Here is a 21,657-nt window from a genome sequence, read left to right as displayed (position 1 = left end):
CCGGCGCTTCGCTTACTGTTCGGGTCCGGATCTCTGGGAATTTTGCATTGGCAACAATAAATGAATGACCTCTCTACCCGTTTCGAATCACATGAGAACACATTATTACCCCAAGGCACTCACTCACTCGCTCACCAATCACAGCCTCCATATTGCTTCGAGAGTAGTTGAGGTGTTTTATGTGCTTCATTGGTGGGTAAAGAGGCTGGCAGTCAAAACGCGCACCAAGACGGGTGTTAAGCTTCCTTTTTGTGGACATGTATAGGATAGATTTTGCCCTGCCTCGCAAGAATACCCAAAATGATCATCCATAATTCGCTTGCTTTGTGCTACAATGGGCACTGTAGGTCCTACAGGCTACAACACAGTACTTGGCTGTCAGGACTGGGGTCGCACAGAATTCGCGCCCACGAACCGAAGGAGAAAAAAAAAAAAAAAAGACACACAAGAAGGAATTCCATCAACAAGCAAGGCAACAAACACACTCCTTACTACCCCACCCCTCCCTGGTCTTTCAACTCCACCCGATGGCACCCCTGCCGTGATCCCCGACCCATGTCGATTTGTGGTCGACCCTTGTTCACCAGGAAAGGTCCTTCCCAACTTTGTCTCCTCCATACCTTGTCCTTGTACCCTGTCCCTGTCCATGTTAATACCCATGTCCAGCCGCCAACAGGAGCGACCATCCGCGCCGCTGTACCACCAGCAGCCGGTCGGCGGTTGATACTTTGGTCTGTTTGTGTGTTGTGTGTGTGTGTCTGCCTCTCTCTCTTTGTCTGCGTCGCTTTTATTATGTGGTCTGCGTGCGTGCGTCTATGGGGGTGTGTGTGTGTGTGTGTGTGTGTGTGTGTGTGTGTGTGGATAATGTAGTACATACTGTATCTCTGCCAACCTACCTCCCTCACTCTCTATTAAGTCCGCATCCTCCCACACGAGACTGTTTCCACTCCTTTTACTCTTATATCGGTTGAGAACTACACACGAGCTCCCAACGATTCAAACCTCCACCACATCCCGTAATACTCGCTTGTGGCGGGAAGAACTCAAGCCAACGGGAGGACACACGAGATTCCCAACGGCGCAGATCTTTCTGTTTAATCTTCTTTCGTTAGATGATTAGAGGTCTTCCCAAGCGTTGCTCCGACAAAAAAAGCAGCACGTCTCAAGGGTTGGTGACACAGGGCATATAAAAGACACGACTCGGGTGGGCGCACAATTAAAGGGTAGCGAGAAGCTATTCCTCCAGACCGCGTTTCGAAAGATTGGGGTTACACTTTTTGGGGGGACAGACCAGGACAACGGTCCACTTAGACATTTGCCCTGGGTTCCTGGAATACTGGCCCGAGAAAAAAAAAAAAAAAAAAAAAAGAGAAAGGTCCCTGTTCAGCATTCCCGGTTGGGCTGGGAACATCCGGCAAGGAACCGACATCATATCATCACCAGCACAGACGCGCTAAACCCACGCCCAGACCCGAACGTTTAAAATGCCGCCCACAATGTGGACCGGCCCTCCTCCCCTTCCAGCTTTCTCAGTGGATAGGCTGGCCCGGCGCAACAACAAAAGCAGCGCCACGTCCGCTCCAACGTCACCTCCACTGTCCTCACCTCGTTACCCTCCATCAAGTTCAGTCTTGGGCCAATATCACAGCCAGAACTTGGCCGATCTTCTCGAGCCTGCCGTCGATGGCCCTCCTTCGCCAGAGAGCATAAGGGCATTAAGTCAGCAAGTGAGGCGGACCACTACCTCATCACCGGTGCAGGAGAAGCTCCGGAACAACCAACAGACTTGCTCTGGCTCGACGTCTTCACTGCAGTCCCTCAGCTACTCGGGCTGCCCTCCATGGGAACATTCGTTCGATGCTCCCTACTCTGCACCTATACAATTGTCGCGTAACTCTTCGGGCCGCTCAGAATCAGCCAACATGCAACATCAAGCACGGGAGCGGACAGATAGCGTCCAAATCTTTGGCAAGGCCTTGTTCAACCGCAAGCCCAAGTCCAACAAGAGAGATAGCAGCAACTACAGTAGCTCTGGATCGAGCTCCATTTACTCACAGGATCTTCCACTCGACACAGTCAGCCCTCCGCTGCCAGTTGCCGTCATGAATCTGCCTACTGCCAACCACAGCATCCCATCACTCTTCAGCAGGAGAAAGAACGCAAGGGACTCTATTATCGTTGATTCGGATGTGAAGAGGAAGTACACCATCTCGGCGCCATATAACTTTCAACACTTGGCACACAGCGAGAACAATGGCCGGCCTGGCATGCAGACGGCCAACAGGCTAACTATGCAGACCGAAGACTCCCTTATACGCGCTTCGCGAGTACCTTCTGACGGCTCTCTTGTTGGCATCAACGCCGAGTCGCATAGCTCAGTAAACTCGTCGTATGAGCATCTCGAGAGCTCTGATAAGCACACTGAAGTGGCTGCAAAACGAACTTCCGTGTCCCCAGTGTCTTCAATTTTTCCAGTGTCTCCAGTCAGGAGGAGATATCCTTTGATCAAGGTGCGATCTCGAGACTTCATGGAGCAGTCACCTCCCCGGCAAACCAAGCTAGACGAGATAGCACCACCAGTCCCGCCTCCCCGAGTGTCCAGCCGAGTATCACTCGGGCACGCCAGATTGGATTCCACCTCTGCTACCACCATTCATGATAGACCGCAAACTAGTGGCGGCATATCACAAACGTCGCAGCGATCCGCATCGTCTGACCAAGAAGATGACTATCTTCACATGCGGAAAACCAGTCGCGATAGCAACATCGTTCCGGCAGACTTCAGATTCTCGCGTGCAACCCCGCCGGCATCGAATACCAACAACTGGCCTCTTACATGCTCGCCAGGTGCTGTCTCGTCCGATGCACTCCCCAATGTTCCCGAAGAGGAAGAGCACGCTATAAGGGCTAGGTCACGGGCGAGCATCATCAGCACCAACTCATCACTGCGAGCCAGCAAATCAGTACCTATGCTGTGGCAGATTGGAACTTCCAGCCAACGACCATCCAGCATCGCATCGGACACCCTTGGCCGCTTTGACATGTCACGGTTGGTGGCTCAGCGTGCACCAGCTGTGGACAGCACGACTAACGAGCCTCTTGACGTTCTCCTCAGTGACAGCTGGGAGGACGACATTGACTATTGCTATGAGCACGAGGCAGAGGCCGACTGCAATTATGCATGGGACCGTCCATCGCTCGACATATCTCGCGAAGACGATGAAACAACACCAGTCGAGTTTGACTACAACGATGAGCACTCAGTGTTGGCTCATGGATATCTGCATCCTGGCCGCTTTGACGTGCCAGCCCTGAGCCCCGTGAGCCAGGTGTCCAGAGACAGCATGATACTCATGGAGGCAGTCACTCCTACTACACCTGCTGTTCCAGCCTCGGCAAACTTTTCACTACCTAGGGCAGATATCCAAAAGCAAGCGTCGCGACGACAGGTACGGAAGCCGCCGCAAACATTAAACTATACCGAGTCGCAGGGTTTCGATCTGTCACCAACCCTGATCATCCCCAACGGGGAATTTCAACGCCAGGTTGTGGAGGAACCTGAGTGGTACCCTGGCCAAGATGATATCCTGACGACGCGGTCTCCTTATAGTTATGAGGAGCCCACTCTCAACATGGACAAGTCGGCACTATTTGTCCAGTCTCGCGTCAGCGGCTCCACCGTGGCTAGCATGAGCTCGGATCTCACCAGCTCGGATCGTCACGCCTCCACTTCGACTACATTCAGTCGCCTGACATCCAGCACCAGCTCCATCAGCATCCAGGGACTGGCGGACCAGTCGACCGACACTCTCGTCCAGGCTCGCGAGATGGCCGACCTCAGCCCTGTGTCGCCCCAAAAGTCAAGGGATGACTCGATGAGCAAACTCACCAAGCAGCGCAAAGAGGAGCAGGCTCCGACGCGAACACGCCAGCGGGCAAAGACACTGAGCCATGCCCAGATGGCTTACTCTAAACCCTCTCTCCAGCCCAACGTTCAGCATTACGCTGCTTACACTATGTCTGTCTCGCGAATTTGAGCAAACTTGGCGAATCTAGCTGTGGCGTTGGCTACACTATATATATACACTTTCGACACCTTCAATGTCGTCTTTTATGTTTTACGACCTTTTTTTTTTCTTTCAATTTTGCCACAATACACCCCAGCGAGCGATACCTTTCTTTGCTTGTCATATAACCCTCCATTTGCCAAACTACATGGCTCTACATTCACTACAACTAAATCAATATCTGCCACATACTCGAGCAAGAATGGGCTCGTGTTCACCAAAACTATCATTTCCTTGAGTATTAGACGGGGCAGGCCTGGTCTCCCAACAATGGGAAGAGGCCATTTCTACTGTGTCATACTGGTCATCTTACAAAACGGATGCCGGCATCTCCTTTTTTTGTCATCTTGTATCCTCACAACAGTCGGAACGCTGTGTGCGGAAGGTCAAAATTTTTTCTTGGGTATCTTAGAAGGCGTGGGAAAACATACTCTTGGCTAAGAGACATAGACCACCTGGGGGGCGAAGAGATCTAAGCAATGCGATACGGGGTTGAAGCAAAGATCTAGGGCATACGGGGGGCGCAATGGGGGCGAATGTATGAGAGACGATCAGGTTTACGATAAGAATGTCGAAGAGACAAATAAGACTGCAAACAAACAGATATCACACTCGTTTGTCGCAAGGCAAGTCGAGATATAAGTAGCTGCTGGCTAGTCCCAAGGACTAGCTCATCTAAGCAAATAAAAAAACTATACCCAAACATGGATCCTGTTGTCAAAGTCTTTTCAAGCCGTGTGAATGTTGAGATGAGATCGAACGTTTTCGAAAGCTGCCTTTATACATACACCCCCACAAGCAAGTTGGACAAAGAGGTCATCGAATGGATCAGTTTAGAAGGGTTTAAATTAGCCAAAACATTTATTCCCTCAGCAACGGCACTGACTTTCCCAAAGATTGCCTAGCTTTCTGCTGGTCGCTCATGTGATCCATGGAGGAAAACCAGGGCCATACTACTCTATTGACATCTTGATGATTTTGGCATGGCTCATCCACTTGACGTCGCCACCCGCAGCGGCTCTCCTCAGCTCATCCAGGGCGTCAATGAATGCAGGCACAAACGAACCCGGGCCCTGGCAGCGACCGGCGGCAACTTCGGCGGCGATCTCATAGAGCAGGATCCCCGCCACAACGGCGACGAGCTTATCGGTACTTCCGGGGGCGCCGGGACAGAGCATAGCGCTGATGACGGTGCCGAGGCAGCAGCCGGTCCCGGTGACGCGGCCCAGGATGGGGTCGCCGTGCTGCACAATGGCAAAGGTGCGCTCTCCGTCGGATACAAAGTCTGTAGGACCCGTCATGACGACGACGGAACCGCGTTGCTGTGCGGCAAGCCTTGCGGCGAGGCGAGCTCGAGCTTCGTCGTCGGGTAGAGTGGAGACGCTGTCGACGCCGCGCTGCTGGGGTCCCGTGTCGCCGTTGGAGAAGGGCGTGGTGGACGCCAGAACGGCGGCGATCTCGCCTTCGTTACCCTTGATTACAGACGCGTGGCCAGCGCTGAGGATGGTCTTGACTGCTTCTCGACGTACAGTCGTTGCCCCGGCTCTGAGACGTTGTTCCTTGTTGGCATTAAACATCGAAGAGTCATAGTAGACAGATATCATTACGCCTTAGACATGGGAATGGATGTCTGACTTACCCCACTGGATCCAAAACAACTGGACGCTCGGCGGCATTGTACGCCCTCAGAGCCTTGACATAGTTCTCTATTCCTTCGGGCGTGACCGTTCCCATGTTGATGACCAAGGCGCCACCGAGTTTGGCCAAGTCGGCTGCCTCCTCACCATAGTTTGCCATGATGGGCGAGGCGCCGACGGCCAGCGCAACGTTGGCAGCGAAGTTTTGCACGACCAGGTTGGTCATGTTGTGGGATAGTGGGGTGGAATCGTGTACGGCCTTGATGATGGCAGGCACCAGGGCGAGAATTTCGCCAGGCTCACTCGCCTGCATGGTGTTCTTGAGTGCCGCAGAGGGCTCCTTGATGAGCCGTAGGAGGTTTTTGGAGGCCTCTCGAGGACTGGGCGCTGCCATGATGGCGCTGACGATAGCCAGCCCGTCGAGACCCTTCTTGCCAGGCGTAGCGGACTGGAACAGGACTCTTTGTACATTGGTCGCGTTGATTCCCCCTATCGCAACCGTCTGCACGTGGCCAAAGCCTTCATTGTGCATGACCTCCAAGAGGTGCTTGATGCCGACTGGGCCTAGGATGTGCTTTGTGTTTGTTTTTCTGTATTTGAGGAGGATGTCTCGGCTTGTTAGTTACGATGGAGTGAGTTATGTTTGTCCGATGTTTGACAGACATATCCGTTCAGATACTAACGTGTTGGTGGAAAACACGGCACCGATACCCAAGTAGTCAGCGCCGTCCGCGCATGCCGTCAGGGCTTCCTCCCGCGTACTCGCCGAGATACCGATGATAGCATCCGGTCCCAGCAGTCTCCGGGCCGTCACCAAGCCTATGAGAGACCTTGAGTGAGTAGTTGAATCTGGATAGCCTTGGGCGATAGAAGAGTCGTCGGTTCCTCACACATGTCATCCTGCCCAAGATGGACACCCTCGCAGCCAATGGCAAGGGCAACGTCGACTCGGTCGTTGATGAGCAGAGGAACATTGTGCCTGCGTGTGATACGATGCAGCTTCTGAGCGACCTCAATCAGGACTGCCGTGTCGCTCTTCTTGTCCCGATATTGCACAATTGTGACCCCGCCCTCGATGGCCTCCTCGACCACTTGGCAGATGTCCCTACCACCGAGAATCTCGGGAGTGGAATCAGTAACCAAGTAAAGGTTGTAGTTGACGAGGCCTTTCTTTGTCATTATTGATTTCAAGTGCGGCAGTGAGAATAGTGAAGAAAAGTGTCCAAGGTTGAGGCAAAATGCTCAATATTTATTTGGTTGCACGTGGATGGAGCTTGTTGAATCTTATGCGTCAATAAATCGGACTCGATGGTTGCCACTACAGATTCATCCTCAATCGACCCAGTCGTCAATTGATACCGATTTCAAAAAGCCCCCCAAAAAACAATGAAAAAAATGCGATTACAATCAAACATTGTAAATGTCATGAAGCCGAAAAAAAAAAAAAGAAGAAGAAAAAGACCATGTCAGAAGGGGAGACTTCCTCTTTGAAACGAATAAATAAATAAATTGAAAACGCATTTCTCAATTGAACGCTCATGTCTCTCTCAACCCTTCGAGAAGCAACTTCCGACTTCGGTGCCAACTGACTTTTTAGGTTCGTTCCCTTCAACACACGGACCATTTTACGCGTTTATTACCGACCTTTTACAGAGAGAATTGGCGAAATGAAGCGTTTTGGCTCCACCGAATTAAAAGAAACGGTAGCTGATTGGACAAAACATACAAACATCTCCAGGTCCCTTCTGGAAAATAACATGCCAATCTACGAACCCAAAAACGGCGATTTGTTTGCGCTGCATGGCACGTGAGCTTCTGGCTCGTTGGCAGATTCATCGCGTCGTCCCTCACTTCAAACGAGTGGCCCGATCACGCAAAAAAGTGAAGAAAATCATCGATAGCTCATCGACGGCGATCCAGTGTGACTTTTTTTTTTATTTTTTTTATTTTTTATTTTTTGAACGTCGGGTATTCCACAGCATGGCAGTGATGTTTTTACTTCACACCAAAATATCCGGGTTTCCAGCTTAGGCAGTCGCCATCAAGCCAAGCTCACCATCGCGTCAAGCTCACTCACTCACTCATCACGACAGGTGCGACCTACCCTGCACATTCCACGACCCAACAGGTTTGCCCTGTTCATACCTTACCTACCTCCTGGGTACCTAATTACCTACCAGACAGCCATGGCAACCGAGTTCGCTAACATTATGTCTATCCAGGTATTCTAATTCTAGATTAACATCTACGGAAGCCCACTGTTTCTTTTTCTTTCTACCCCGGCAGCCTGTGTATTCACGCTCTTTGGCTTTCTCCCGGGCTGAGCCGGCTCAAAACATTCCATGGTCTTCTCTTACCCAGGTACTGACTGCACACTCGCCACTTATTTCTAACATGCATTTTCTCGTCGAAGACTGGACCACCATGGCTAACTATCATTTGATTGCAGAATTTCAAGATGGAGGAAAGGGATGACGATCCGTTCAACTTTGATACGGAACGCCTGGTAAAAGAGCTTTGTACAGACAATCGCTCTTGGAAGCCTTCCCAGCCGGAAAAGTGTCCTGACCGGACATTGCTGGAAGCCAAGATTCGTGAATCAGAGGCAGATGGCGAGTTTCTGATCTGGGAATCGGAGGAGTCTGGGTCTTTCAAAGACGTCTATGATCAGTTTGAGATCAAGAAGGTCCCTCACAAACGGTTCATAAGACAAGCTGCCGAACAGTTTCGAAAGCGAAGCCGGAGATTCAAGCAGAAGCTCGCAGAGCGAAGAGTAAAGGACCCAGTGGAAGATGGTTTGCCTCAAGAGCTGCCGACAGTTGCTCAAGCCACTGCCGTAACCGTTCCTCCCGAACCGCCCCAGAAAAAAAGACGGATAGCCCCGATCCAGCTGTCGGAAACCCCAGTGCACGCAGAACCAGTCCGGATACTCACTGAAGCCGACATCATCAAGCACTCGGAGGCTTCTACCCCCAAGCGCAAGGTTGCAGCAGTTCGTTCTTTAGGACGCCGGGATATACCACGCTATCAATACTACTCCGCGGCCCCCATCACATCATCTCACTTCGAACCCGAACTAGATGATGACGACAAGGTTTTTCAGTTTGCACCAGGCACGTACAACTACCCCCCTGGTCACAGTTTGGCCATCAGTCGAGGCATTCAGCGCTACTTTGGGGTTCGTTCAGAAACAGAAGCTCCGCTGCCGCAAGATGAAGAACACCCACTCTTTGGTGAATCTGGCTCGGAGGCCGGCTACGACAGCGACACGATGCAAGAGATAGAGGCTGAGCAAACTGAGCGTACCGAGGCATCTCAGCAGTCCCAGGCCGAGAGAAGGGCCAAAGTTTCTGAAGCAATAGGAAACGTTCTTTCCGACCTAGAGGAGCAGTGGCGTACAGAAAAACTGCCGAAACTGAACTCAAAAGCCAACAAGATCTGGAACGAGCCTCGAGGCCGCAAAAGCAGCCGGATTGATATGATTGAAAAGGCCAGGATCAGGTCAAACCAAATGCAGGCACGCTTGGCAAAAATACGCTCTCAGATCGAGGAAGATCCCAATTTCCGGCCAAAAGATGTGGTGACGGTTCGCCAAGCTATTGAAAACACTATCTACGAGAAGCTCGAGGCAGAGTGGCGTGCGGATCTACTCTCCAGGACGTCCGAACCAGAACGTGTCGTTACGAGACGTGTCCGTCGGCCGAAGGCTCCCCGCGTTGTGGTTGAGGACGGTGTGGAAGGCGAGGTACTCACCAGCGACAGCGACTCGGACGGATTCATCGTGGAAGATGATATGGAGGATGCCTCAGAACGAAAAGAAGAAAAAGAAGCAGCAGCAGCAGCCGGGGGACGCGAGGCTGGCTCTGCGCCATCTCCTATTGATCTTACGGCCGACACCCCACAGAAACCCAACAAGGATTCTTCGGCAAGTGACATTTCAGAAGAGGAGCCTTCACCATCTAAGAAGCGGAGGGTCAAGCGTGACAAAGCTGCCCAGGATATGCGTGACCTTGACCGGCGCAGGATGAAGGAACAAGAAGAAAGGTCCAGAGAACTGCGTGCTCAGCTTGCCAAATCTGATATGTCTGGCCTTCAGTCCCGTCTAATCATCAACGAAGCCAAGAAAGATTCTCAGGGCTTCATCTACGTCCCTGAACGCATCGCACAAAATATAAAAGACCACCAGATCGAGGGCGTCCGCTTCATGTGGAACCAGGTTGTGAATGATGATAATTCGCAGGGCTGTTTACTGGCTCACACTATGGGCTTAGGAAAGACTGTTCAGGTCATCTGTCTTCTGGTGGCTATTCAGGAGGCATCACGATCCTCCGATCCGTCTGTCGTCTCTCAGATCCCAAAAGAACTCCGGAGGTCACAAACTCTAGTTCTCTGCCCTCCTGGCCTCCTGAACAACTGGCTGGACGAATTCAGTCGCTGGGTAGAGCCATATGACACACTAGGCAGGATTTATAAGATCGACTCAGAAATCCCTGCCGGCGCAAGGGCTACTTCAATAGAGCCTTGGGTCAACACGGGGGGCATTTTGTTGATGGGATATAGCCTGTTCAGGGCCCTTGTCAGCTCTGGAGACAGCAAACTGCAGGCTTGGCTAACAGAACTACCAAGCATTGTAGTTGCCGACGAGGCTCATACCATTAAAAACGAAAGGTCGAAAATATCGGAGGCAATGGCAAATTTCAAAGCAAAGGCCAAGATTGCCATGACCGGTTCCCCGTTGGCGAATTCCGTGGGAGACTACTTTTCGATGATAAACTGGGTTGCACCAAACTATCTGGGCCCTCGGAAGGAGTTTGCCCACTTTTTCGCCTCGCCGATCCAGGAGGGGCTGTTTGTGGACAGCAGCCCTACGGAGAAGAGGCGAGCGATGAAGCTTCTCAAGGCTTTGAAGGACACCGTTTCGCCCAAAGTACATCGGATGACAACGACTGCTCTCAAAGGCCAACTGCCCGAAAAGAGAGAGTACGTGATTGTGGTGCCTCTTACCGAATACCAGAAGAGCGCCTATGAAGTCTACATGCGGTGGGTGGCTACTCGAGATGATGCGACCACTGTCAGCTTGCTTGGCTACATATGCCAGCTGAGCACTCTTCTGGTCCACCCCCGAATCTTTCTCCAATACTTTGTCGAACTCGCGAATGAGTACGACAAAGATGTTAGGAAAAGCGACGGTGGAAGAGAGATTCCCAGACATGTTATTGGCAATCTTATTGCGGAAGTCAACCGCAGAGATATCCACAACCTCAAACATTCGTACAAAATTACCGTTTTGACCAAGATTTTAGACGAGGCAAAGAGGGTCGGAGACAAGGTACTGATATTCAGCAGCCGGATCCCAGTACTCAATTTTCTCGAAAACCTCATGAAGATACAGCAGAGGCCCTACTCGAGACTGGATGGTGAAACCAAAATATCCACCCGGCAATCTTCAGTTGCTAATTTTAATGCCAACAATGATGAGGTCTACCTTATATCGACGAACGCTGGGGGTGTTGGCCTCAACATCCAGGGCGCAAATCGCGTAGTGATGATGGACTTCCAATGGCAACCCGCGAATGAACAGCAGGCCATCGGACGAGCCTACCGTATCGGCCAAACGAAACCAGTCTACGTCTACTGGCTCATCGTTGGCGGCACCTACGAGCCAAAGCTTCACGCGGCTGCTATCTTCAAAACGCAGCTTGCCTCGCGTGTCGTCGACAAGAAGAATCCCAACCCGCATGCGTCAAAGGTCAAAACTTGGATGCAGCCGCCTGAGATTGTCAAGCGCGAGGAAGCGACTCTAGCTAAGGTCAGAGGGTCCGACCCCGAAGTGCTTGATCACATTTTGGACTCTCCAACTAGTGACCAAATTTGCAAGATTATGATCGGAGACATATTCGAGCAGGAGGAGCCAGACCACCAGTTGTCACCCGAGGAACTGAAAGAGGCAGTGGATTTGGTTAACATGAACCGGCTTCGTATTACTAACCCGGAGGAGTATCACCGTCTTACGCAGCCTGCTTTCGTACCAGCGCATCCCTTTCCCGGCCCAACAAATATCGCAACAGTGCAACCGTATGGGTATGTGCCAATGACCTTGAATTCTCAGCAGGTCACAGGATTGCGAGAGCAAGGTGGTGAGGTTGGTCTGAGACCCAGAACACCTTCGAAGATAATCCTGCATTTGCCAAAGACAAGCACCTCGATGACCCCTAATTTGCCACACGAGGCCACCTCTGGGTATCCGTTACCATTGCCGAAAGCAAACACAGAGGTCGTGAGCCAAGGTCGACCTGCCGAAGCAGGCAGCGCACAGGTGCCACCAATACCTGGTGCCGGCACCTTTACTAAACCGCGGCCCCAGGAGCAAGGCCCCTTTAAGGCAGGGGCTTTGGGGCTCTCTTTGGGTGATAGATTTATTAACGAGGCACAAGAGACGATGTGGGGCAGCAGTATGGTGCCAAGTGACCTACTTAAGCTTGCAAAACAAGTAGAAAGGGCAATCGAAGCTAAAAACATCTCTGGTCTTCCTGGCCTTGCCTCTTTACGGCTCCTGCTGCAAGCTTTCCAAGATCAGACAATCTTGGAGTGTGTCTTGTCAGGTCAATTACAAATAGACCGACTGGTGACTACGAAGAAAGCCGAGTTTGATATGCAGCTCGCAAAGGCAAAAGAAGAGACACACTCGCCTGCTGCTGATACAGATCGACCGGGAAGTGATACTGTGTCGGTGCCAGAACCGACTGCATCGACAATTCCAGGCTTGGGTTTGATTCACACGCAAGCTCATGTATCCAATATGACGGCTTCAACGAGCTCGGTACGGCCACCTACGACTGAAAATTCAAGCTACAGGTCGCATAGCACAGATTCGACAAGAGGGACGATCTCTGGGCCCAAAACACCAGGCTCAACGGTCCAGAATGTATGCACAACTACTGAATGGTTATCCTGACGAGAAGTCTCGTCCAAGTGCACTACCTGCCCGGGATTCTACTAACAAATTTCTCTTGTCTCATACTCAATAGCCTCCCACGAATGCTCTCCGACCCAGTCAGTCGAACCCCGGAAGCACCACGAAACAGCCCACACCGAACGGGGCGGGCCTCAACTCACATGCCCAGACGCCCTCCCGGGCCACGCAAGAAATCTTGGACCGTAAGGCAAAAAAGAAGAAGAAAAAAAAGAGGTCGAAACTCAAGACGGAGACGGAAAGAGAGCCTCGTTTGCCTGGATGGGCCAACAAGGTATCCGGCGGGATGGCCTCAGAGTCCACAAATGGGGACACACGGAGCAGTTTGTCACGGCTTGGGGACAGCAAACACACACCGATGGTTTTGGACGACGAATAGAGATCATTGGATTGACACATAGTTCGTGTCGAGGGTTTGCATTGTGGTTGCTGGACAGGTATGGAGATGGATGTGGATGAGGATGGGTGCAAGGATTGAAAACGGATAATACTGTGATACCCCCTATTATTGATTGTCGACTCATGATTGAGCGCAGCGTTGTCTCCGTATCGATATGGTTAAATATGACATACTCGCCCCTTGATTGTTACAACATTATCTAGGTCTTGGATTGTATCTTGTGTTAACGATGCCTGTATCGCGCAAGTTCCTACAAGGCAGCCTTCAGTGCTACTAAAACGAACCCACCTGGGTTCCAATCAGTAATACTCGACGAGTCGACGTTGTAGAGAACCGTCCCTCGTTAGTCATTGCAATAGAGTTTGAGGCAACTCAGGCACCTGCATGGACAACATCAGACGGCTTCAGGGTCCAACTTTGATTGCGCCTTTACCTTGGTGTGGTCTTGTTTTCTTTTTCCTTGATTTAGAACTGGTCTAAATGTTATTGTTTTTAAACACAATGTGTGAACCAGAGAACGCATCGCAAAATTCTACCATGTAAAATCATAAAGACCACGGGTTTACTTTGGCTCAATGTGCAATTGTTGGTAAATCCCTACGGAGTACGGAGCAACTAGCCTAAACAAGGTAAGGATGACACTCCAGGTACTCCATAGGTAGGTAGTAATTGCACGAAGATGCCGAGCCTCGGGCTTGCAGAAACCCACTCAAGGATGCAGCCCCAGCCCGTTGGGAATACAGCCGACCAATCATGGGAAGCCCAAAAGTCAGATTTGCCGGGATCGGCGAAAGAATGATTGAATTTAGTGGGAATACCAGTTAGCCCGGAGATGGCAGGTAGAACAATTCAGTTTGTTTACTTTCCAAGGGGCACACGGAAGCACCTAGAAATTTATTGGGCAAACAAAAAGACTCAAATTTTAATTGAAAAACGACAGAAAGGAAAAAATTCTACCGGACACTACGGAGTAGTTTACCTAGGTAATGTAGTCTACAATAGAATGAGAGCTGAACTTTTAGCTGAGCTGATCCGGGGTGTAAGAGGGAGCCGCGCCAAAATCGTCAAGTTGACGAAGGGTCAAATAAAATATTCCGCAAGGACAATGGGAAGAAGAGTAAAAATAGTCGCCGCCTCTGTTTCTGCAGATCACTCAGCCAAATCCCTCGCCCCCAGAAAACATTGGACCTTACCTAGCATTGATTGGTCTCGGGCTTTGATTTGTTGCTCCTACTCCCCAGTCCTAGTTCTTCGATCGCCTGAGGTAGGTGGTAATAATCCCGGGCCTGGGCCCACCAAACAAGCCGTTTAGCTTGCGCACGCACAACTATGGGTACCATTCAGAAACCCATGTGTCGACTAACCCTTTCCTCTTCTTGACTCAAAGCAACCGCCACTTCGTTGACTGACACCTGCGAAAGCGAAATTTGTCGTTTTCTAAACGTCGAAACTTTTTTTTTTTTTTTTTTTTCCTTTTTCTTTCTTCAGTCACCGAGGGTTTGAAAAACTAACTAAGAAGAGAAGAAGAGGGAAAAAAAAGAACCCCTACCAAGAAAAAAAACAAAAAACCAATCATGGACGCCGTACTCCGCCAGTCCAAAGCCTTGTGCCCCTTCCTCAAGAAGGCGTCGCCGGCCACTTTGCGGCAGCTCTCGACGGCATCTGCACCGGCCCGGCCCCGTGTCTCGCCATGCGGTGGCACCATCTCCAAGCTGCAGCTGCTGGCGCATCGGTGCCCCGTCATGGGCAAGGCAATGGCTGTCCAGTCGGCCAAGGCGGGTGTGAAGCTGCCCGTAGGCCTGGCCAAGATACACACCTCGCGGAGCCAGGATGCCAGGGCCGTTGACGGTCCTGTCGTTGCCCCTCGTGAGAATGGTGAGTAGCCAGCCAATTGGCGCAACCTATAATCCCACTACACTCGTGTAATTGCGACCCGCCACTGACGTTCTTCCGTTGCGAATAGTGCCCTTCCCGCCCAAGGTTGCTTCCGGCCGATCCGCCGCCTCGTCGAACCCCGCCGCAAGTGCCTCCCCGGTCGCCGGCCACTCGGGCAAGAAATTCTCCTATGAACACTTCTACGAATCCGAGCTGCAGAAGAAGCACAAGGACAAATCCTACCGCTACTTCAACAACATCAACCGCCTGGCTAAGGAGTTCCCCCGCGCCCACATGTCCGACAAGGAGGACAAGGTGACGGTCTGGTGCGCCAACGACTACTTGGGCATGGGCCGGAACCCCAGGGTCTTGTCCAAGATGCACGAGACCCTCGATGAGTACGGTGCTGGCGCCGGTGGTACTCGCAACATCTCGGGCCACAACCGTCACGCTGTCGAGCTCGAGGGTACCATCGCCAAGTTGCACGCCAAGGATGCTGCGCTGGTTTTCAGCTCTTGCTATGTTGCCAATGATGCCACACTCGCCACTCTGGGTAGCAAAATGCCGGATTGTGTCATCTTGTCCGACAGCCTCAATCATGCCTCGATGATCCAGGGCATCCGGCATTCCGGCACCAAGAAAATAGTCTTCAAGCACAACGACGTAGCGGACCTTGAGGCCAAGCTGGCATCCCTACCGCTACATGTGCCCAAGATCATTGCTTTCGAGTCAGTTTACAGCATGTGCGGTTCCATCGGCCCCATTGAGGAGATTTGTGATTTGGCCGACAAATATGGTGCCATTACCTTCCTGGACGAAGTTCACGCCGTCGGCATGTACGGCCCCCACGGAGCCGGCGTGGCCGAGCACCTCGACTTTGAGGCGCACAAGGCGGGCCGGCCCCGCGGTACAATTATGGACCGCATCGACATCATCACCGGAACACTCGGCAAGGCTTACGGCTGCGTCGGCGGGTACATCGCCGGTTCGGCCAATCTCATCGACATGATCCGCTCGCTCGCGCCAGGCTTCATCTTCACCACCTCTCTCCCGCCTGCGACCATGGCTGGTGCTCGTGCCGCCATAGAATATCAGATGGAGCACGACGGCGACCGCAGGCTGCAGCAGCTGCATACGCGCGCCGTCAAGGAAGCTCTTCAACACCGAGATATCCCCGTCATCCCCAACCCGTCTCACATCATTCCGATTCTCGTCGGCAACGCCGAGCTCGCAAAGCGCGCCTCGGACATGCTGCTCTCGGACTACCAGATCTACGTACAGTCCATCAACTACCCGACCGTGCCCGTCGGCCAGGAGAGGCTGCGCGTGACCCCCACGCCCGGCCACGTCAAGGAGTTCCGCGACGACCTCGTCGTTGCCGTCGACGCCATCTGGACCAAGCTCGGCATCAAGCGCACTTCGGAGTGGGCTGCCGAGGGCGGTTTCATCGGCGTTGGCGAGGAGGGTGCCGAGGCCCAGGCGCAGCCGTTGTGGACTGATGCTCAACTCGGGATCGAGCAGGCCGCCAAGGAGATCATGGCTTCAGGCACTGCGCCGACCGGCTGCTTCACCGAGTCGCTTATCGAGCGCGAGGGCGCAGCCCTGGGCCGCAGCAGCATGGCGGCTGCTGCCTAAGTTCAGCGACTTTTAAATTCAGATGCGCGAATGCTGTTTTGACCTGCTTGGAATAGCTAGCTTTTCCCCCTGGCGATATGCAAATGGTGTAAATCTGCTGGCATAGTACTACCCTTCGGAGAATTGCGCACATAGCCTTGCAATGTTTTGGCAGTATTTTCGGAAGTATATACATGTCTATACGTTAGATAGCTGACATCTCATACTGATAACGTGTTAAGATTCAAAGTCGAATATTTGGATTCAATAAAAGTTTTCGAGAAAGGCCGTCTAAAGAAGAAATTTCATGAGTATATATATGTTTTATACCGTAACTATCTACAGCCCATCGCCATGCAACGCCAAAATAGTAAAACCATAAGATTTATACAATGCAGAAAATAAGAACTAACAAGATAAAGCCATCCAATGACACCAGTCAACAACAGCGTGTATGCGCCGGCTAGACATCGACCCCCCAAACAAAAACTCCACACAACGCCCTGCGCCACCATAAAAAAAAACCGACCATCCACCTTTTCCCATGAAGTGAGTTTGAATCTGTCAAAATCAAGCCATTCCAAGGAAGCCCACGCCACCGAGAGCAAGGTCGCCAACATTTCCGGGTATCTTAACATTTTTTTAGAAAAAAAAAAAAAAAGAAAAAAAAAAAAACACAAAAGAACCTAAGGGGGAAAAAATAATTAAGGATAATGGACAGCTCATCCCTCACAATCCATCAGCGCGTATCCTCCTGGCAAGCTGTATATCCTTTTGCATGATGGTGACGCGCTTGGCGTGTATGGCGCAGAGGTTGGTGTCCTCAAACAGCTTGACCAAGAAGGCCTCAGCGGCCTCCTGCAGGGCCAGGATGGCGTGCGACTGCCACCTGAAGCCCTCGTCGACGGGGCGGACGTTGAGGGCGACCTCGCGCACCAGGCGGGCAAATGGCAGCTTGCGCATGAGCAGGTCGGTGCTCTTTTGGTAGCGCCTGATCTCGCGAAGCGCGAGAGTGCCCGGGCGGTAACGTCTTGGCTTCTTTTGTGGGATTGGGTCGCCGGCTGTTTTTTTTTTTGTGGGAAAAGAGAAATTGAGTTAGTTTTTTTTTTGTTCTCCAATTGGATGCATATCCCCGAGGTCACTATGGATTTAAAAACATACGCATTACCCCGCTGTCTCTTGATGCGCCGGGGACCGTTTTCTTGGCCACTGCCTTCTTTACTTTTTGTGGTGGCATTTTTTTATTATTTCGTTATGTGTGTGAGTTTTGGTGTTGGGTGGGCGCTTGGCCTAGAGCTTGGTGAGAGCGAGCTCGGTGTTGGCTTCCTTTGTCTTGCTTGTTCGAGACGATTGAAAGGCGGGATGAGCTTTTTGATTGCAAGTTTATAGGGGGGAAGCTATAATGCACCCTTCTTGGAAGCAAGCCGGATAGATCGTAGGTGTTTGGGTTTGAATGATTGTTTGGTTGGTTTTGGGGGTATTAAGAAGGTTGATTTGGAAAATAGATAGTTGAATGAATGGTTCAAGGAAGGGTACTGCAGGAGCAAAGAGCTGGGGTAATTGTCATTGATATCTATATTGACTATGGGCACACGCGCCGCATGCGAAAATCAGGGGGCTGGCAACGCGACTTGCCGCAACCTAGCGCGTTTCTTTTAATTGACAGCCCCACCAGCCGTGGATTTTGCCAAGCGGTCGCTTTTGGTTAATCAGCAGTCACTTCAGGCACAGTCACGATATGGTTGATTGATTCTCTTACCTTTTTAAGTCTAGAATTCGTCAAAGAAGAAAACTTCGCTTCGCCTTACGCATTAATACACCAAGGTTGGCTGCCTTGCTGCTCACAAAATCTCATCGATAGATCCAATTGCCCTGACCCGTTTATTCCGTCTTCCCCAGCGTGGCGGTTGGAAAAAGTGGGTCGATAGGTAGGTTGGCAGGCCATGCAATCCAACTGTCACATCTATTTCCGGCGATGTGACAACCCAAGGTCAACAAATATTCCCAGTATATTTATTTGATTCTGGCCGAATCCGAGAATCCTCGACGAGAGAAGTCTGTTGGTGCAAGTCGAGCTGCTGGAGGAGCGGGTACTAGTCTGACGGTAATAAATGCTCCGAACACCAAGCGCGCCTATTTTTTCATGAGTTCCGCCAGCTGAAGACCAGCTCTGCACAGGGTGTAAGTATCCGAAGACAAACAGACACGGCGCACTCGAAGATGGCCGTTACCTACGTAGGTACGAAATAGGACAGATATACCCTCTCCCGGGCAGTATATATACAGCTATAAAGAACTCGTCTTGTACAAAAGAATAAATCATCGAGCGAACCGAACTAGTAAACTCACGTTGGCAACGACAACAAACACTTTTAATATATAGTACCTTCAGGTAAGATATGTACATGAAAAAAGATAGGTATCGGGAAAGGTAGATTCAAGCGTGCTAGGCACTGTACTCTGACGGGATTCTGGAGTGGGTACCATGTTGCGGGTTTCCATGCTTGACAAGGAAGGTGCCGTACAGTATGTTCATTAGTGCGAGTGCTGTAACGCACGGCTTACATATTCACGCGGGGTCCGCTCAATTCCGTCACAGTTGGAAGTGAGCGATGCCTTGACGTCGCCGAAAGGCCACATATAAACAATTTTGTTGCACCCGGACGGCGACCGCAACCAATTGTGATGTACACTGTTCCTGCCATTCAAGGTGGTTGAAACTGCGTTTTTTGCTGCTTTGTCTTTTTTTCTTTGCTTTCTCTTTATTTTTGTGAAATTCAACCAAAGAAGCTCTGTATCTCCCTCAGCACCTTGACTGGTAGATTTGGCAGTCCAACCCATGACGACTTGAGCAACGAGACATTGAACTGTTACCTCCAAAATAGCAAACGTAGGCACCTGGAGTTGCCTCATTATCCAGCTTTGAACAGTCAACCCTCTTCAAATTCTGTCTTTTTTTTTCTTTTTCTTTTTTTTTTTTCTATCAACCGCCCAACATGGATCAGATGATGGGAGACAATGGCCGATTTCCATTGGAAGAGTGGTTCTGGGACATGCCCGTTTGCACGCGTTGGTGGACAACTGCCACGGTCCTCACCAGCGCTCTGGTGCAGTTCAAATGGGTGAACGCCTTTCAGCTATTTTACAGCTTCCGCGCAGTATTTGTAAACAATCAGGTAAGCTACAACCCGCCAGATTCAGACCCCAGGGTCCAGATGCATCCAGCTAACCGGGGTATAAATTCCCATACTAACAGTATTGGCGCCTCCTAACGACCTTCTTCTACTTCGGCCCCTTCTCGCTCGACCTCATGTTCCACATCTACTTTATGCAGCGGTACTGCCGCCTGCTCGAGGAGTCGTCGGGCCGCTCCGCCCATTTCTCGTGGCTGCTGCTCTACGCCATGACGTCGCTCCTCATCATCTCGCCCCTCGTCTCGATGCCGTTCCTCGGCCACCCTCTCTCCTCGACCCTCGTCTACATCTGGTCGCGCCGCAACCCGGACGTCCGCCTCAGCTTCCTGGGCCTCCTAGTCTTCACCGCTCCTTACCTACCATGGGTCCTGATGGGCTTCAGTCTGGTGCTGCACGGCACCGTGCCCAAGGACGAGATCATGGGCGTCGTCATTGGCCACATATGGTACTTTTTCGCCGACGTCTACCCACCCCTGCACGGCGGCTCCAGGCCGCTCGACCCGCCATTGTTTTGGAGGAGGATGTTTGAGGGTCCCGCCGCCGGCAGAGACGACACGACCGACGAGGTCCCAGCGCGCGAGTTCATAGCTGCTGGGGCTGGCGATGGAGCGCGGCAGGAGCAACCTCTACCGGGATTATGATGGCTGGTTTTGCGTGTGCTTTTTCTCTTGCTTTATCGGGGGTCTTTTTCAAAAACATGGTTTACTGGTCTCCCTTCTCAAAGCCCGCGCGTTACGGGTTGCGTCGGTATGAATATCTTCTAGACGCCTTTGGGCAGAATTTTGAATCATCACTTTTTCCAACCATACAACTTTTTTTTTTTTTTTTTTATCTTGGTTCAGACCTAGAAAAAAGGTTTGTGTTTTTACTGCATTGAAGGCGCGGCTGCATCATGCACTTATCTGTTCTCCAATACATATTATGAATAATGGTACAGAAGGTCTAGAACTACTTTCAACGAAGCCAAGAATTCGGATTTGCAAGATCGGTGGCGAAGGTGCCCGAAACAATGACTGCCCGGCCAAGAAGTAGCAGGCATTTAGCTGGTGGTCAGCTTCTATCTAGCGATGGCCAACAGTCATATCTGCTTGTAGTTCCGAGGGTCCACTGCTGCCCATAAGAGCCATGAAGATAGGCCCCTTGACACAGAGTACATACGCGTCTATCAAGACATTGTGTAACAACAGCACACCACCTAAATAACTCCAACAATTAGACCAAATCCATAGAGTCCAAAACTCAATTCTACCCACCAAAACCTTCTCTACTTCTTTCCCTACCCTACACAACCTCACTTGTGTTTCCATAAAACCAAAATAATGCCAGCCCCAGAAGAGGCCTTCACCATCACGGGCGGGTGCAACTGCGGCGCCGTCCGGTACCGCGTTCAAGTGCGCAAAGCAGTCTACCCACCGCGCATGTTATTCCACGTGCCCAGCGTGCGGCCGACCGATGAGAAAAATATCCTGACGGCGACGGGCATCTGCCACTGTGACTCGTGGAGGACGGGGACTGGTGGCATCCCGGCATCGTGGGGGGGCCACGCCGGTGCTGGACAGCGGGGTTCTGAGCCTCGACGGCGAGAAGACGCGCCCGTCGTTCCTGTAGGCCGGAGGAGCCGGCGATTGGCAGCGACCCAGCAAATTGCACGTGGCTGGGCTTCTACCGCTTGACCATCTGCTCCAAGACGCGCCGCGGTCCTTTTGCGGGCGGATGCGGGAGCTCACTCGGTTACATGTACGCCATCATCGGACATGCCCTTGCCCGAAGGCGGAGAAGGAGTGGATGCGGCCTGATGATGAGGTGTATTTGAGAGGCGGGATCGAGTGTTGTGAGAAGGATGGCTGCGGGCTTGACTGCCGAGAGGTACGAGAAGGGGGTGCTCACGGCTGATGGA

General features: G+C 51.6%; 7 protein-coding genes across 7 annotated transcripts; 5 read left to right on the top strand and 2 right to left on the bottom strand.

The window, feature by feature from the left end:
* Nucleotides 1-1,496: 1,496 nt before the first annotated feature.
* On the top strand, nt 1,497-4,037 carry PgNI_00855 (uncharacterized protein; the record flags this gene model as incomplete). The annotated part of the gene is made up of 1 exon (XM_031120932.1): nt 1,497-4,037. The coding sequence occupies one exon, from the start codon at nt 1,497-1,499 to the stop codon at nt 4,035-4,037; it is 2,541 nt and encodes an 846-aa protein (XP_030987082.1).
* An 802-nt stretch (nt 4,038-4,839) lies between these two features.
* Nucleotides 4,840-7,324, bottom strand: PgNI_00854 (uncharacterized protein). Its single transcript, XM_031120931.1, has 4 exons — nt 6,595-7,324; nt 6,388-6,523; nt 5,707-6,294; nt 4,840-5,612 (listed from the first exon to the last, which is right to left on the bottom strand). Exons 1-4 carry the CDS (start codon nt 6,881-6,883, stop codon nt 5,021-5,023), a joined length of 1,605 nt encoding a protein of 534 aa, XP_030987081.1. The 5' UTR covers nt 6,884-7,324; the 3' UTR covers nt 4,840-5,020.
* An 838-nt stretch (nt 7,325-8,162) lies between these two features.
* On the top strand, nt 8,163-13,281 carry PgNI_00853 (uncharacterized protein; the record flags this gene model as incomplete). Its single annotated transcript, XM_031120930.1, has 2 exons — nt 8,163-12,629; nt 12,733-13,281. 2 exons carry the CDS (start codon nt 8,163-8,165, stop codon nt 13,054-13,056), a joined length of 4,791 nt encoding a protein of 1,596 aa, XP_030987088.1. The 3' UTR covers nt 13,057-13,281.
* A 1,311-nt stretch (nt 13,282-14,592) lies between these two features.
* PgNI_00852 (uncharacterized protein) lies at nt 14,593-16,853 on the top strand. The gene is made up of 2 exons (XM_031120929.1): nt 14,593-14,952; nt 15,041-16,853. Exons 1-2 carry the CDS (start codon nt 14,652-14,654, stop codon nt 16,585-16,587), a joined length of 1,848 nt encoding a protein of 615 aa, XP_030987087.1. The 5' UTR covers nt 14,593-14,651; the 3' UTR covers nt 16,588-16,853.
* A 373-nt stretch (nt 16,854-17,226) lies between these two features.
* Nucleotides 17,227-18,052, bottom strand: PgNI_00851 (uncharacterized protein). Its single transcript, XM_031120928.1, has 2 exons — nt 17,728-18,052; nt 17,227-17,627 (listed from the first exon to the last, which is right to left on the bottom strand). Exons 1-2 carry the CDS (start codon nt 17,801-17,803, stop codon nt 17,296-17,298), a joined length of 408 nt encoding a protein of 135 aa, XP_030987086.1. The 5' UTR covers nt 17,804-18,052; the 3' UTR covers nt 17,227-17,295.
* Nucleotides 18,053-19,232: 1,180 nt separating this feature from the next.
* Nucleotides 19,233-20,862, top strand: PgNI_00850 (uncharacterized protein). The gene is made up of 2 exons (XM_031120927.1): nt 19,233-19,742; nt 19,823-20,862. Exons 1-2 carry the CDS (start codon nt 19,563-19,565, stop codon nt 20,399-20,401), a joined length of 759 nt encoding a protein of 252 aa, XP_030987085.1. The 5' UTR covers nt 19,233-19,562; the 3' UTR covers nt 20,402-20,862.
* Nucleotides 20,863-21,079: 217 nt separating this feature from the next.
* Nucleotides 21,080-21,433, top strand: PgNI_00849 (uncharacterized protein; the record flags this gene model as incomplete). Its single annotated transcript, XM_031120926.1, has 1 exon — nt 21,080-21,433. One exon carries the CDS (start codon nt 21,080-21,082, stop codon nt 21,431-21,433), a length of 354 nt encoding a protein of 117 aa, XP_030985850.1.
* Nucleotides 21,434-21,657: the final 224 nt, after the last annotated feature.

The sequence above is a fragment of the Pyricularia grisea genome (assembly GCF_004355905.1).
Source record: "Pyricularia grisea strain NI907 chromosome Unknown Pyricularia_grisea_NI907_Scaffold_1, whole genome shotgun sequence".
NCBI classification, from domain to species: Eukaryota; Fungi; Ascomycota; class Sordariomycetes; order Magnaporthales; family Pyriculariaceae; genus Pyricularia; species Pyricularia grisea.
This window is presented reverse-complemented; position numbering and strand designations above follow the sequence as displayed.

Coding starts and splice junctions, on each gene's coding strand:
- PgNI_00854 (XM_031120931.1), bottom strand. CDS start 6,883: ATGACAAAGAAAGGCCTCGTCAACTACAACCTTTACTTGGTTACTGAT. Junction 6,524..6,594: donor TCTTGGGCAGGATGACATGT/GTGAGGAACCGA, acceptor GGTCTCTCATAG/GCTTGGTGACGGCCCGGAGA. Junction 5,613..5,706: donor GTTGTTTTGGATCCAGTGGG/GTAAGTCAGACA, acceptor ACAACGTCTCAG/AGCCGGGGCAACGACTGTAC.
- PgNI_00850 (XM_031120927.1), top strand. CDS start 19,563: ATGGATCAGATGATGGGAGACAATGGCCGATTTCCATTGGAAGAGTGG. Junction 19,743..19,822: donor CAGTATTTGTAAACAATCAG/GTAAGCTACAAC, acceptor CCATACTAACAG/TATTGGCGCCTCCTAACGAC.
- PgNI_00852 (XM_031120929.1), top strand. CDS start 14,652: ATGGACGCCGTACTCCGCCAGTCCAAAGCCTTGTGCCCCTTCCTCAAG. Junction 14,953..15,040: donor CGTTGCCCCTCGTGAGAATG/GTGAGTAGCCAG, acceptor CGTTGCGAATAG/TGCCCTTCCCGCCCAAGGTT.
- PgNI_00851 (XM_031120928.1), bottom strand. CDS start 17,803: ATGCCACCACAAAAAGTAAAGAAGGCAGTGGCCAAGAAAACGGTCCCC. Junction 17,628..17,727: donor AAGAGACAGCGGGGTAATGC/GTATGTTTTTAA, acceptor AAAAAAAAACAG/CCGGCGACCCAATCCCACAA.